We start from the raw sequence: 12,987 nt of genomic DNA, 5'->3' as shown, positions 1-12,987 counted from the left end.
ATAGCTGAAAAAATATAGTAAAAAACAAAAACACTGATCAATTATACTATAACTACAATTAAAGTGAAAATTACACAAAAAATAAGTGGTCTGAGTGTGTAAGGAGATCTAATTATGTCATTTGCAAAGCCTCATGTATTGTAAAAAATATATTAAAATATCATTTTTAAACGCTTGATTTTCTTTTTGCTAAATATATTTCTGTCTGTTGATTTTGGGGTAAAATGTGACCCAGAAAAAAATATTTTACTACTATTTTCTTCACAAATCCATATTCTATTATTTTCATTTCATTCATTTCTTTTGTTGTTGTTTGAACTGTATATCTGAATGCAAACACTATGGCGATACAAATGAAAACCATTTGTCATGCTAATAAACAGCCGGACGTGTGTCTCACCTGGCGTTCTCCAGCGGCGTGAGCGTCACGTCTCCATCAGTCGTGATGTCCAGCACACAGTGCTCAGACTGAATCCCGATGCCGAACAGCTGGATGTCCTGAGACGTGTCGGCACCCACACGCGTGTGATCCTGAACACAGAGAAGAACACACACATCTCACACGTGAGCCGCTTGAAACTACACAGCACCACAGCTGTAGTTTATGATGATAACCCTGTTCTGAAACATAGAGAAGCTGTCTACATAGGGAGCCTTTTAAGGCATCAAATGCATTGTGACCATAACCCTGCCACAAATAACACACATCCAGATCGTCTTCACATTATTCAAAGGACAAAATAACAACCATCAAAGGAAGGAGTAAAGAGGGCTGTGTTTTCACACATGTGGGCTCAGTTACACACACATTGCTCTTCCAGGGGACGTTGTTTATGCCCACAGCTGCACTATTCCCTTCACATTAACATGCTAATTCTGCATTGGTATGCCAAGCCGACTGGAGGCGGCAGACAAAGGCCTGTTGTTGGTGCAGTCGAGGTCTGGCTGCTGTCTCACAGGTCTCCATCAGAGCTCAGGGACGCTAGACGCACCTTGGACGACAGCGCTGACAGCTACGCTTCGACCTAACGAAGACTGAATCCAATCAAATATGGATGCAAAATGTTTTGATTGCAGTCATGCTTTGCATAGAGTGTGTAGTGAAAGTACTGTAGTTAGTATATTTTACTTTCAAACATCTTTCTTTAGTGTGTATTGTTGCTGTTTGATCATGAAAAGGTCTGCAAATTTACGAAGCACAAAGTCTCTCTAGCGGGAGTTCTTCTCTATATCAGTGTCTGTTTCTGAACTCCCTGAAACGCCTCCATTGTAGTCTTGAGTTTTCTTCCGGGAACGAACACGTCAAAATATTCATCATTTTAAGAATTCCCGCCCAAAGCATATTCTAAATAAAGGGGCGGGGCCTGGTTGAGTTAGTTAGTAGTGTGTTGAAACTGGCGGTTACGGTAAGGGGCGGGACATTTCCCAAACAAACTTGAAGCAGTTGACCAATCACAACACACTGATCCAGCCGACCAATCAGAGCACAGTGTGCTTTTCCGAAGGAGGGGCTTCATAGAGACAGGAAATAAACAGGGCGTTACTGACAGACTGGGAAGAGAGGAGCTGCAACAATGGAGAATATGTGAAAAATAATGTGTTTATTGAACATTTAAGAATGAAAACTTATTCTAGTAGAGTCTAAAAACTAAATCAAGACTTTGAAAAAGGGGCCCCTTTTAATGTGTCTATTAATTTGTCCATTAAAAAATGTTTTATTTATTGTCACTCAGTCCTTATGTGTCCCTTGAGATGCATCAAAAATAAAAGAGCGTCAGGATTCCTTGCAGCCCTCATCCAATGGAAATGAATGAGCAAAAGTAGATGCCAACATCACTAATTAGGTCTCAATGTGCAATCAATGTACCTTCAGGTAGTAAACCAGAAGTTCATTAAGAGCAGGATCAGCGTTCAGGTTGACCAGGAAGCATTTGTCCTCTCCGACCTTGATCCCTGATGACTCCAGAGAGATTCCCATGCTCTCCAGCTGCTTCTGACGATCCTGCAGAGACCAATGACAGCTGTCAATCAAATCCCACATGTTCTGTGAGACTGTTATCGCTCAAATGTTTTATTTAAATATCCTCTTTGTCTCAGATATTTTATTCGTCCTATATTTAGACGAGAATTTGACAAAAAAATGTGTTTATTGAAATCATTCTTGACAGCAAAAGTTCTCCATTTCATCTCAGTCTAGGAGAAACGACAGATATTTAAGAGAACTCATTTGTGATATCTTTTCTAAGAGAAATTGAGCAACAATAAACTTTCATTCTGCACAGCTGCATAATGACAACATCGAGACATGCAAGTGGGTGTGTGCGTGTGTGTGGTCCTGGTAAACCCTACATTGGTAATTCCAGAATAGTATAGTAATACCAGCAGCTTTTGACCTTGTGGGGACATTTTTGGTCCCCATGAGGAAAACGGCTTATGAATCATGTTTTTTGAAAATGCAAAAATGCAGAACGTTTTCTGTGATGGGTAGGGTTAGTGTAAGGGGAGAGAATATACAGTTTGTACAGCATAAAAAACATTATGTCTATGGAAAGTCCCCATTAAACATGAAAAACCAACGTGTGTGTGTGTGTGTGTGTGTGACACCTGTGCAATCTCCTCCGTTTTCCGGAGTTTCTCCTCCCAGGTGACCGTCATTTCCTGAATGAGCTTCTCCGACTCATGGAGTTTCTCCTTCAGCTCAGGAGCCTTCAGAGACTGACAAATACAACATAACACACATTATCATTAAAAGTTACGAGTCTAAACATCTCCTCATCAGTGTTATTTTAGTTTCATTGATATGCTATTATAATTTTTACTAATATTTAGAATAGTTTTTTCCAAATTCACTTTAATTTAAGTTTAATTTTGGTTAAAGTATAAGTTTTTTTTTTTTTTTTTTAGGTTTTTGTTGAGTTATTTTACTAATAATTGTACTAATATTTTGTAGTTTTTTATTTTTCATATTCATAGTTTTATTTCAGTTATAGTTTGTATTATATTAGTACTTCAACAAACTATTTTAGCTGAAATAAAATAAGTTAAAATATAGTAGACGTTAATAACCCTGTTCCTCAAAGGGTTTAACACCGACTCTGTTCTAAAACCTAGTGAAGCTGTCTACATAGGGAGCATTTTAAGGTATCAAAGGCATGCAGCATGATGCCTTCTAAGATATCTTGTTTAGCCAGTATCGCTTGCATCCTTGACATAAAGGCAATAACAGAACGCACTGAGGGGAAAAAAAAGTTGCTGGAGAATGCAGGAAAACTGTCTATTATAAATACTGTATACTGTACACATTTAATTTGCACAAAACAAAAAAGCATTATTAAAAATACACTGTTTCACCATAGACTGATGCTAGGGGTTCATGAAAAAGTTTAGAGAAACAGTGTAAAAAAAAAGTTTAAATAAATAAACTAAAACTACATAAATAAAAAATAGATTTAAAATAAATAAATACATACATTAAAAGAAAAAAATAAATTAAATAAATAATGTAGCTAACAGTATAGTACTGTAGCGAGTAGAAAAAACATATCTTCCAAATAATATTTTACACATTAATAATATTTTTTTTTTACAGCAAAATGTCCTGGATGTCCTAAAAATTAATATGTCGCACAAGGATGATAATATTTGGGGGTGCATGGCATCTAAAAGATAGAAAACCCCTGTGTCAGAGATTCTTCTGATAATCTCCCATGAGTCTCTGCTCACCTCAGCCTGAGAGAGCTGCACTTTCAGCTTCTCCACCTCCTCCCGGAGCTCCCTGATGATGCGGGCGTTGGGATCCTCATTGACCACGGCGTGGTTCACGATTCTCTTGGCTCGGTCGGCGTACCGCAGCGTCGACAGCGTCTCCTCGTAGTTGTCAGCGGCTGGGCTGATGGTGGCGATCATGGCCGTCTTACTGTTGCCACCGAGATTGTCCTGTAGAAGTAGAGAGTTCAGGAACTGAAAACACCATTCATTTCTCCATAGGGAAATAGATTTTTACTTATAAACCTTTAACCCTCTGGAGTCTGGGCTGTTTTTGGGGCCCTTGAGATGTTCTGACATGCCCTGACATTTGTGCTTTTTTCAGTTGCTTATAAACATATTAATGGCAAAGGTGTAAATTCACTCTATAAAGCACAAACAGGGCTACAATAATATGTGAGCCACGTGAATGTACATGTTTTAATTTTTGAGAGAATAATGTTTATGCATGGATATTGAAAAAACTAAAAACTAAAATTTCTGAAATAAGGCCTCAAAACACATAGTAAATATGTGTCAATAAGACTTTTGACTAATGGATGTCCTCGCCTATAATTTTTTCTTCAAAATTATGTGAAAATAGTCTTGCTTTATTGTTCACATAAAGCCATACATTGATTTAAATTGATGTAAAACAGGTTTTGCTTGGAAAGCCAATATGCGAGGGGGCGTGAACGAGGAGTGGTTTACACCTGAAATTACAATGTCCCATCCCACTCTGCATAATTAGCCATTCACACAGGTGTGAAACTGGCTGAGCCACAATGCAAGGACAAAGGATCTTTTGAAGAAGACTTATATTGACCATTTAAGATTTTGCTTACATTTATCTTGTAAATATGTTTTGCTATTTTATTAAAAAGGTTACAATTACAACAATAATTAGCCTACAATTTCAACAATATTTCAAGTGTACTCTTTCTTTGTAAAAAAAAAAAAAAAAAGATTATAGGCCTACATTTCATTACAGCTAACATCTTAGTTGATGACTTTATTTTTGACAAAAATAGTAGGCTATTTTATATATAGAAATTGCTAAACAAAAGCTTATTTGACGAGGCAGTATATTCTACAGTAAAAACTGTACCCAAATCTACTAAACAAAATGTTGTCTTTCGTATTTCGCCTGAATGTAACGTTGTTTTCATGAAATATTAGGGCATATAAATGTTAATTTGCAGTTTACGTTGCTTATACAAATAGCCTACATTTTATTTCAACATATTTCAGTCGATTTTTACCCATCTCCGTATAGCAATACGGTTTGCTAAAAAAATCATCATTCGTTGACGATAGGCTTTTGACTCGCGATCTTTGCAGTAGGCTAGTGAACGCACCGGATAAATGCACATTTATTAGGCTATAGTTTTTTTGTTTTGGATGGTTTTGTTTAGAAACAGCTTTCTGTAAATATATTTCACATTTTTTAGACATGTGAGGCGAGTAGGCTCATGATTCATGATGATCTCCAGTTCAAGCACCTTATGTTGTGATTGCCTATAGGCCTATTTACTTTAAATCCAGGAAATTTGTTAATGAAAAAATTATTAAAATTAAGATACAATTGATACAAAACGAAATTCGTTTTAAAGAAAGGATTTGTACTTTCTGTTTTGAGGTCTCTGTGAAAGTTTTAGAGCGCTCGCGTCCATAATGGAGAACTGTCAGGTATATTGTTTTTTGCCAGCTGTGGTAAACAGCGCGCATCTATGCCGTTCATTCATTCATAAACAGAAACCCGAGAAGGAAAAACTTACTAGTATTCCTCAGCTCGTATTCCTCATTATTCCTCACAGCGCTGTGTTGTAAACAAGTAATGTTCTGAATAAACTTGTGTTTTGGTTGTCTCGAGCTGATACAGGGGGCGTTCACAGGATTGCGCGGATTACCTCAGCCATTTGCGTTTGAATAGCACGCGCTCTCCGTGGGCGGAGTCACATTACATTTGAATTAGCTCTAATGAGGTCGACTGGAATCGCTCTCTTTTAATACAGATTTCACAAGATGAGAATATTTGTTTTTTATATAAATTACTTCAGTAAAAAGAAGAGAATTCAAGGTTCATGCCTGTGTGTCTGAATGCCTGTTTGACTGAGTATTCGCTGAGTTATTGTTCATTTTCGGACGCGTTTTAGAATGGACTACACGGACACAGAGAAGGCAGAACTCGCTTCGTGTTTATTTTTCTTCATTTGGCAAAAAGCACAACACTTTGTTTTTATTGTGAGTATACACAAAAATAATACACATTTAACAGAATCGATTGATGTATGAAACTTGTTTTGTAAAATCAAAGTCAAAAGAGAATTTCGGGTCTCAATCAACTCATAAGGAAAAAAATCGAGCAGATCACGCCGGCGTGATCTCCGACCTCTGAGGGTTAAAGGCAGCCTTAATGTGAGCAGCCGATGATATATAACGGTGTTGAAGCTGTAAGCCCACATTATTTCAACTTATTTTTTAAAGTAATCATGTTTAACAGATGACTTCATGGTGAAAAACTGCATTACCCATAATGCTTTGGTTTGAGGGACAACGGATCCGTGACAAATGACTAAAAAAACATTGTATTATGCTGTCAGGCCAGTAGTTGGAGATGTCAATATTTTAAAGGGGTGGTTGATTATGATTTCACTTTTTTAACTTTAGTTAGTGTGTAATGTTGCTGTTTGAGCATAAACAACATCTGCAAAGTTACGACGCTCAAAGTTCAAAGCAAAGGGAGATATTTGCTTTTAAAGAAATTGTTTTTTAAGGACTACAACAAACGGCTGGTAGGGACTACACCACATTCCTCCAGGGTTAGTGACATCACCAACCCTAAAATTTACATAAACCCCGCCCCCTGAACACAATTTATAGATTATCAACACAGAATATGCTAATCAATGACTAGAAGATAACTACGCATAAGCTACATAAATTCACCAACTAACCATTCAGAAATGTTGTCTACATGTTGTCACTTCTTCTTGAGTCTCTCCATCATTGTCTGAATCCGGTTTGAACATAAAAGGCTAAAAGTTTTTTTAAAATGTGTGTGTGTGTGAGTGCAAACTGTTGAAGCTCCACCCCCTGTGCCAGGAGCAGCAGCTCATTTGCATTTAAAGGAACAGACACAAAACGGTGCGTTTTTGCTCACCCTCAAAAAGTGACAGTTTTAACATGCTATATAAAAATATCTGTGGGTTATTTTGAGCTAAAACTTCACACTCTGGGGACATCAGAGACTTATTTTACATCTTGTGAAAAGGGCATTATACCACCCCTTTAAAGAAAAATATGCGCATGACGTCAACGTTTTCACAAATTCAAGTTTTTGTAGTTTACATGGAGACGATAACGGTATCATTTACAAAAACCTGCACTTTGAAAGCCGCTTTCAAAAGTTTGCATCTTCAGGCCCCATTGACGTGTACATGAATGGCCAAAGCGCATAAGAACTTTTCAGTTTTTAGCAGAAAACGGTGTCATGTGAGTTGGATTCCCCTGGGCTTTTGGGTCTATTGAACGAGCAGCTCTGACAGACGTACTAACCTTGAGCAGCCACGTCAGCACTGAGTCTCTGTACGGCACAAACTTGCTCTTGCCTTTCCCAGCACACTGATCAGCCAGAGCAGAGATCACACAGCCCAGCGTGGTCAGAGACCTGGACACACACAAAACACCAGACGAACATCACAGACTCATTAAAGGGAGGCTCGGAAATAGAGCTGCATGGTTAGCTGATTTTTATATGATTTTATTTTTAATTTTTTTCAATTAACGTAGGGATTCCCAGAAGTTTTTTGTCAGACAAACCTCTGAGATAAAATATTTATTGAAGTATAATTCAATAATACTTCAATAAACACTATTTCGGGTTCTCTGATGTCGGATAGTGGTCACATGACATGCAGGTAATCACAAAATTTTGTGTTATTTTTTATTGTTTTTAAATGATTAAATGATTAATTTTAATTCAACATTTTTAAGATTTATACGTTCTTAGTTTTGTTATTGTTTTTAAATTATTTATTTTTAAGATTTATTAAATTCTTATTAAGTGTTTTATTTTTCATTTTTTATTTAATAAACTTTTAGTTAGTATTTTTCTTTGTTTTTATTAAAAAAACTTGACATTTCATGATTGAATTAATGTTTAGTTAGTATTTTATTTTAATTGTTTTTATTTTTAAATTATTTATTCTAATTCAGCATTTTTATTATTTAACAAATTCTTATTAGGTGTTTTATTTTGATTGTTTTTATTTTAATTTGACATTTTTATGATTAAATAATAATAATAAAATATGTGTATTATTTAGATTTTTTAAAATAAAATTATTATTTTTTTAGTTATTTTAATTTGACATTTTTACGATTTAATCCATTATTCATTTTTCTATTAACTCACTCCTTGCAGTTCCCTCACAAACACAAGTTTTGGAAATCCTGAATCAGAGGATCCATCATTGCGGATGCAATGATGCAATTAATGGATGCTATATTTTTCATAAAGCATCTATTAACCTTCCATTTTTATGCTTCCGCTCTTATTAATGTAGGTTTGTAAAGACGCCTGCTTTATTCTCTTCTTTATTCGTTTTGTTGATCCTATCCTGTTATCCTTTATTCTTTCATCCTGGCTTAAGTTGCCAGACTGCATACTACAAACTGTCGACATATTATTGGTTTTTCAATCATTATAAGCAAGTGACACATTTCCTCTGAAAAGTCAAGAGTGCTCTTGTCTGACCTGTTGATGTTGCTTCCTTCCTTCAGTCTCTCTCCCGCAGCTCCAGTCTTGGACACGCGCTCGCTGCCGGCCAGATCAACCAGACTTATCTTGCTTACTTTCTCTCCAGAATTCTGCGTTCGCACACAAACACAGACACAAAAGCAAGTATTACAATCAACAACTAAATCAGCACAACTCAGCCCAACATGTGTCTGGTATAGATCAGGGTCCAAAATGAACAGTTGCCACGCATTAACTGACTATAAAACGTTATTAGGAACTGCAAACAAAGTTACTGCATTATTTAAATCATATTTAAGAATGATAATCTGATGTCAGTGATGTGATCTGCTATGACTTTTGAAGTGAAGTTAGGATGAATGACGTGTTTTTGTGACAAATGAGAGATGAAGACTGACTCATATACAGTAGTGGCCAAAAGTCACGTTCAGCCTAGGAATGTCGAAATCTTCACCCTTTATTCGAATTATTACAAATTTGTTAAAGATTTTGTAATCATATTGCATAATTGTGCTTGAAGTCAATTGTTTTATTTGTGATAATGCAATGAAACATGCCAAATTGTCCCGACATCATTTTATTTATACAAAGAAATTATGAACATGCAAAAACAGGAGAGAACCAACCAAATATTAATAACTGATTATGTTGTAGTCAATCTATGCTAGTTTTTTGTTTTTCTATGCATTTGTTTGTAGCTGTATTTTGTGATTTTTGCCAAATAATTTTGTCAGATAAATACCTTAATTAAGTTTAGTGTTTTGTTTTTCCCTCATATTTAAAATATTTAAAAAATATAATAATATTTTCCTCATATTTCACCGATTTAATCAAACTTGTAAGGTCATTAAAAACAAATCTCCCCTCCGGACATCACTTTTGCCCACTATGTGAAACACTCAATGATTTATGCTGCATGTCACAAATAATCAAAACTGTTCAATAATTTGTTTATGAACAAAATATACTGTGATAAAATCAGCAGAAGCTTCATTTCTCATATTTCTGCACAATTACAAATGGATAACCGTGATTGAGTGAGCCACCGACCCCCGACTGCAGGTCGTAGAGTGTTTGCGTGACGATGACGCTGAAGACGGCGTGCGAGCGACTGCTCTCCTCGTTCATGTTGGTGGCGGCTACAGTGCGGGATTTGTTCCCCTCCGACATCAGAGATTCAATGTCCTGAGTTGGTGAGAAATGAGAGAAAACACGCAAATAAATTGCAAACATCTTTTCAACAGGGAACGTTCTCAGAACTTTGGCTAATGTTCTGGAAAGGTTCTCTCATAGTTATGAACAAACATTCTTCCAGTAACATTAAAGGGTAACTCTCGCCAAAATTGAACCTAGGCTCTTTTTGTTAATCTATCGCTATTTTTTAAAACACTAAGAAGGCTCGACACAACCTAAAACTGTGCTTGAAGTATCACCAGGGGCTCTACACATGAACTCCAGCATTGACTACATTGTTTGTGTACACAAAGTTTACTAAAAAGAAAGGTTTTGTACGACTCACTTTATCAGTTAGGGTTTCCGTGGGCTGGAATTTTGTCAGTCAAAAGTAGTCGATCTCCGAATGCAACGTAACATGAGGAGAGTAAAGATGGAAAGCTCCTAAAGCTTGTTTCCATATAAATTCACGGATATTTTTTTTATTTAAGTTATCATGCTTTTCATTGAAATTACAAGTTCATGACATTTCCTCATATGGACTGATCATTACGTTGCATTCGGAGATCGATCTACTCGTGTAGATTAACAAAAAGAGCCTAGGTTCAATTCTGGCGAGAGTTATCCTTTAAAATAACGTTCCTTTAAAGTTATCGGGTCTTTAATAATGTTCTCATAGTGTTAGCACAAAAACTTTATTTATACATTGCTCATAAAATGTTTTTTCTGAAACTTTTTTTAATGTTACTACTTGTTTCAGAATGTTTAGAGAACATTGAAAAGTAACATTCTCATAATGTTTGCAAAATTCTAAAATGGAATGTTGCCTTGACGTTCGCATAACCAAGAAAAAGCATTTTTAAAGGATTTAAAAAACGGGGCGTTTAGTAAAATGTCACATAGTTCAGTGTAAGTGGAAAGAGTGAAAATTACATTTCTAATCCACATCAAAATGTGATTTGGTCTGTCATTTAACTTTTTTTCTTGCTGTTTGAACTACAAGGATTTGTGTCTGTCTGAATAAAGCCTATATCACACTGTCAGGGACAGACAAAGGCATCCTACACATGTTTGAGAGAAACACCTCAAACAAAGTTGAAACTTAAATGAAACATTGAAACAATTGAGCCTTTCATGAATCTCCTGAGGTAATATTTCAGGAGAAAATATGATGTTCACCTCGAAGCTCATCACAGCCAGCTGAGAGAGCCCGTCCACATACGGACCCAGGACTTTATGTTCCCTGACCTTCAGAGACTGTCTGCTCCTGTACGCAAAGAAGAGAAGAAATGTGAGGAAATACCATTACAGTTTCATTAGCCCTTTATTAATGTTCCCTTCCCTAGACGCCGATTCACAATCTTCCTCTGGTTTGAGCCTCTTGAATGTATCTTCTGTGTTTTGCGATTAGAGCATGTAATTTATATTATATATTTATTATATATATTATTATTTATTATTTATTATATTATATATATATTTTTAATTAAATATATTATATATATATATGATTTATTAAATATAATTTACTTTAATTATAAATAGATATCTTTTAATTTATATATATATATATATAACAAAACAAAAAGAGAAAATTAATAAATTTAAAGATTAAAAAAAAATAATAATAAATAATAATAATGTATAAAAGGCAAAAATAAAAATCTGAATTGAAAATGCAAAGTATAAAATTGTAAAGAAAAACCTTGTGACATAATTATGTTATATGCATAATGTGCCATAAAAACAGGACAAGAAATAATTTACTAATAAAATTGTAAGGAATAATACATTTTAAACAATATACTGTAAATAGTACAGGAGAAAACAATTATAAAATAATAAAGATAAAAAATTTAAATAAATAATAAATAAATATATAAAAATAGAAGATGTAAAGCATAAAATTATAACAAATATTTTTAACATTTTTAAAAGTTAAACTAAAAAATTAAATTAATTAAATTATAACTATTAATTAATACAAACATTATATAGAACAAAATAAGAAAACAATAAAAAAATGTAAGTAATGTATGTATAAAATGTAAAAATTAGGGACAAATGAAAAACAGAACTGAAAATATAAAGAATAAAATTGTAACAAAAAAAGTCTAAAAAATAAAAAAATATGGCCATGAAGTTGTAAAAATAGATCATGAAATAATTTATTAAATAAATGATAACTATTAATAAAAATTTATATATAGCACAAAAATATAAAAACTGTAACATAAAAAAAGGAAAAACATAAAAATTAGGGAGTGACGTACTTTAAGTTAACTGAAAGCACCAGCACATCTGAGTGTGAAAACCAGTGCTGTAAACTCTCACTAGATGGTGCAGACGCGCATGTGTGTGTGTGACAGATCAATGACTGTGAACAACCTTCACACAGCCTAAACACAGCTTCTGTGGATCCTGTAAATGTGATTCTCCACACCTGTGTGAACTTGAGGAGAGCTGAGAACTTTCTGTGCCCACTGTATGTCATGAATCCGCTCACCCTTTGGGATCCAGCAGGTCTCGGACTTTTTCATTGTAGATCTCCATGAACGAGACCTCCACCTTGAAGGAATGGGCCTCGTTCTGCTCTTTGGAGACCCTCTCGAACAGCGAGCAGCAGAGTCTCGGGATCAGGCCTGGCTGCTCTCCATTGCCCATCATTGAGAAGGATTTCCCAGAGCCTGCCAGACCACCAACACAACGTTTCAAAGGTTAGAAGACATTCTGTCACCCAGCAGGCGTGTTCACACACGTCAGCCCGCATGTCAAGCTTGTGTTGGAGGACAAAACGCCAGTCTGAGAACTAGGACAGGAAGGCTGAGGGAAGACAGACACTGAGCGATTCAACACAACAGAAATGATTGGAAACGCAGAAGCTTCCAGTTCATGAACGCTGAAACATCAGGTTGTTCAATTATTCAATGTATTCTGCTTTTACAGATTTGAAAAGCACAAATTGAAAAAAAAAAACCTAGTTTATTCATTACAGATAATTTTCATCTGATGTGCCTGGTCAAGATAAAAATAATTAAAAATAATACAATAAAAAAAATTATTATATTAAAATAATAAAAAAATCTGAAATAAGTCTTAAAGAACCGAAACAAAGGAAAAATATTTTTTTAATTTGCATTTTATTATTTATGTAATAAAAAATAAGATTCAATATTTTTCTATTGTTTGTTTAATGCTTTTTGTCTTAGATGTTTAGACTAAAAGTAGAAAAAGATAAATTGTAAAAAAACAATCTTTACATAAAAATCATCAATTAAATATAAATAAATATGTTTTATAATATATCT

General features: G+C 34.8%; 1 protein-coding gene across 3 annotated transcripts in view; it reads right to left on the bottom strand.

Annotated features, from left to right (window-relative positions):
- The window catches only part of kif13a (kinesin family member 13A), an 86,107-nt gene that overhangs the window by 32,275 nt on the left and 40,845 nt on the right, over positions 1 to 12,987 (bottom strand). For all 3 annotated transcript variants that reach the window (XM_081388787.1, XM_081388788.1, XM_081388789.1), the window contains exons 7-15: positions 12,186 to 12,366; positions 10,859 to 10,946; positions 9,557 to 9,691; positions 8,504 to 8,616; positions 7,303 to 7,414; positions 3,724 to 3,936; positions 2,605 to 2,715; positions 1,868 to 2,002; positions 401 to 531 (exon numbers count right to left, since the gene is read on the bottom strand). In XM_081388787.1, the coding sequence (XP_081244913.1) occupies positions 401 to 531; positions 1,868 to 2,002; positions 2,605 to 2,715; positions 3,724 to 3,936; positions 7,303 to 7,414; positions 8,504 to 8,616; positions 9,557 to 9,691; positions 10,859 to 10,946; positions 12,186 to 12,366 (1,219 nt within the window). The remainder of the gene's footprint in view (positions 1 to 400; positions 532 to 1,867; positions 2,003 to 2,604; positions 2,716 to 3,723; positions 3,937 to 7,302; positions 7,415 to 8,503; positions 8,617 to 9,556; positions 9,692 to 10,858; positions 10,947 to 12,185; positions 12,367 to 12,987) is intronic.

Source organism: Scardinius erythrophthalmus, assembly GCF_964197995.2.
Source record: "Scardinius erythrophthalmus genome assembly, chromosome: 16".
In the NCBI taxonomy this organism is placed as follows: Eukaryota; Metazoa; Chordata; class Actinopteri; order Cypriniformes; family Leuciscidae; genus Scardinius; species Scardinius erythrophthalmus.
The sequence above is the reverse complement of the archived record's forward strand: the minus strand, read 5'-3'. Positions and strand labels throughout refer to the sequence as shown.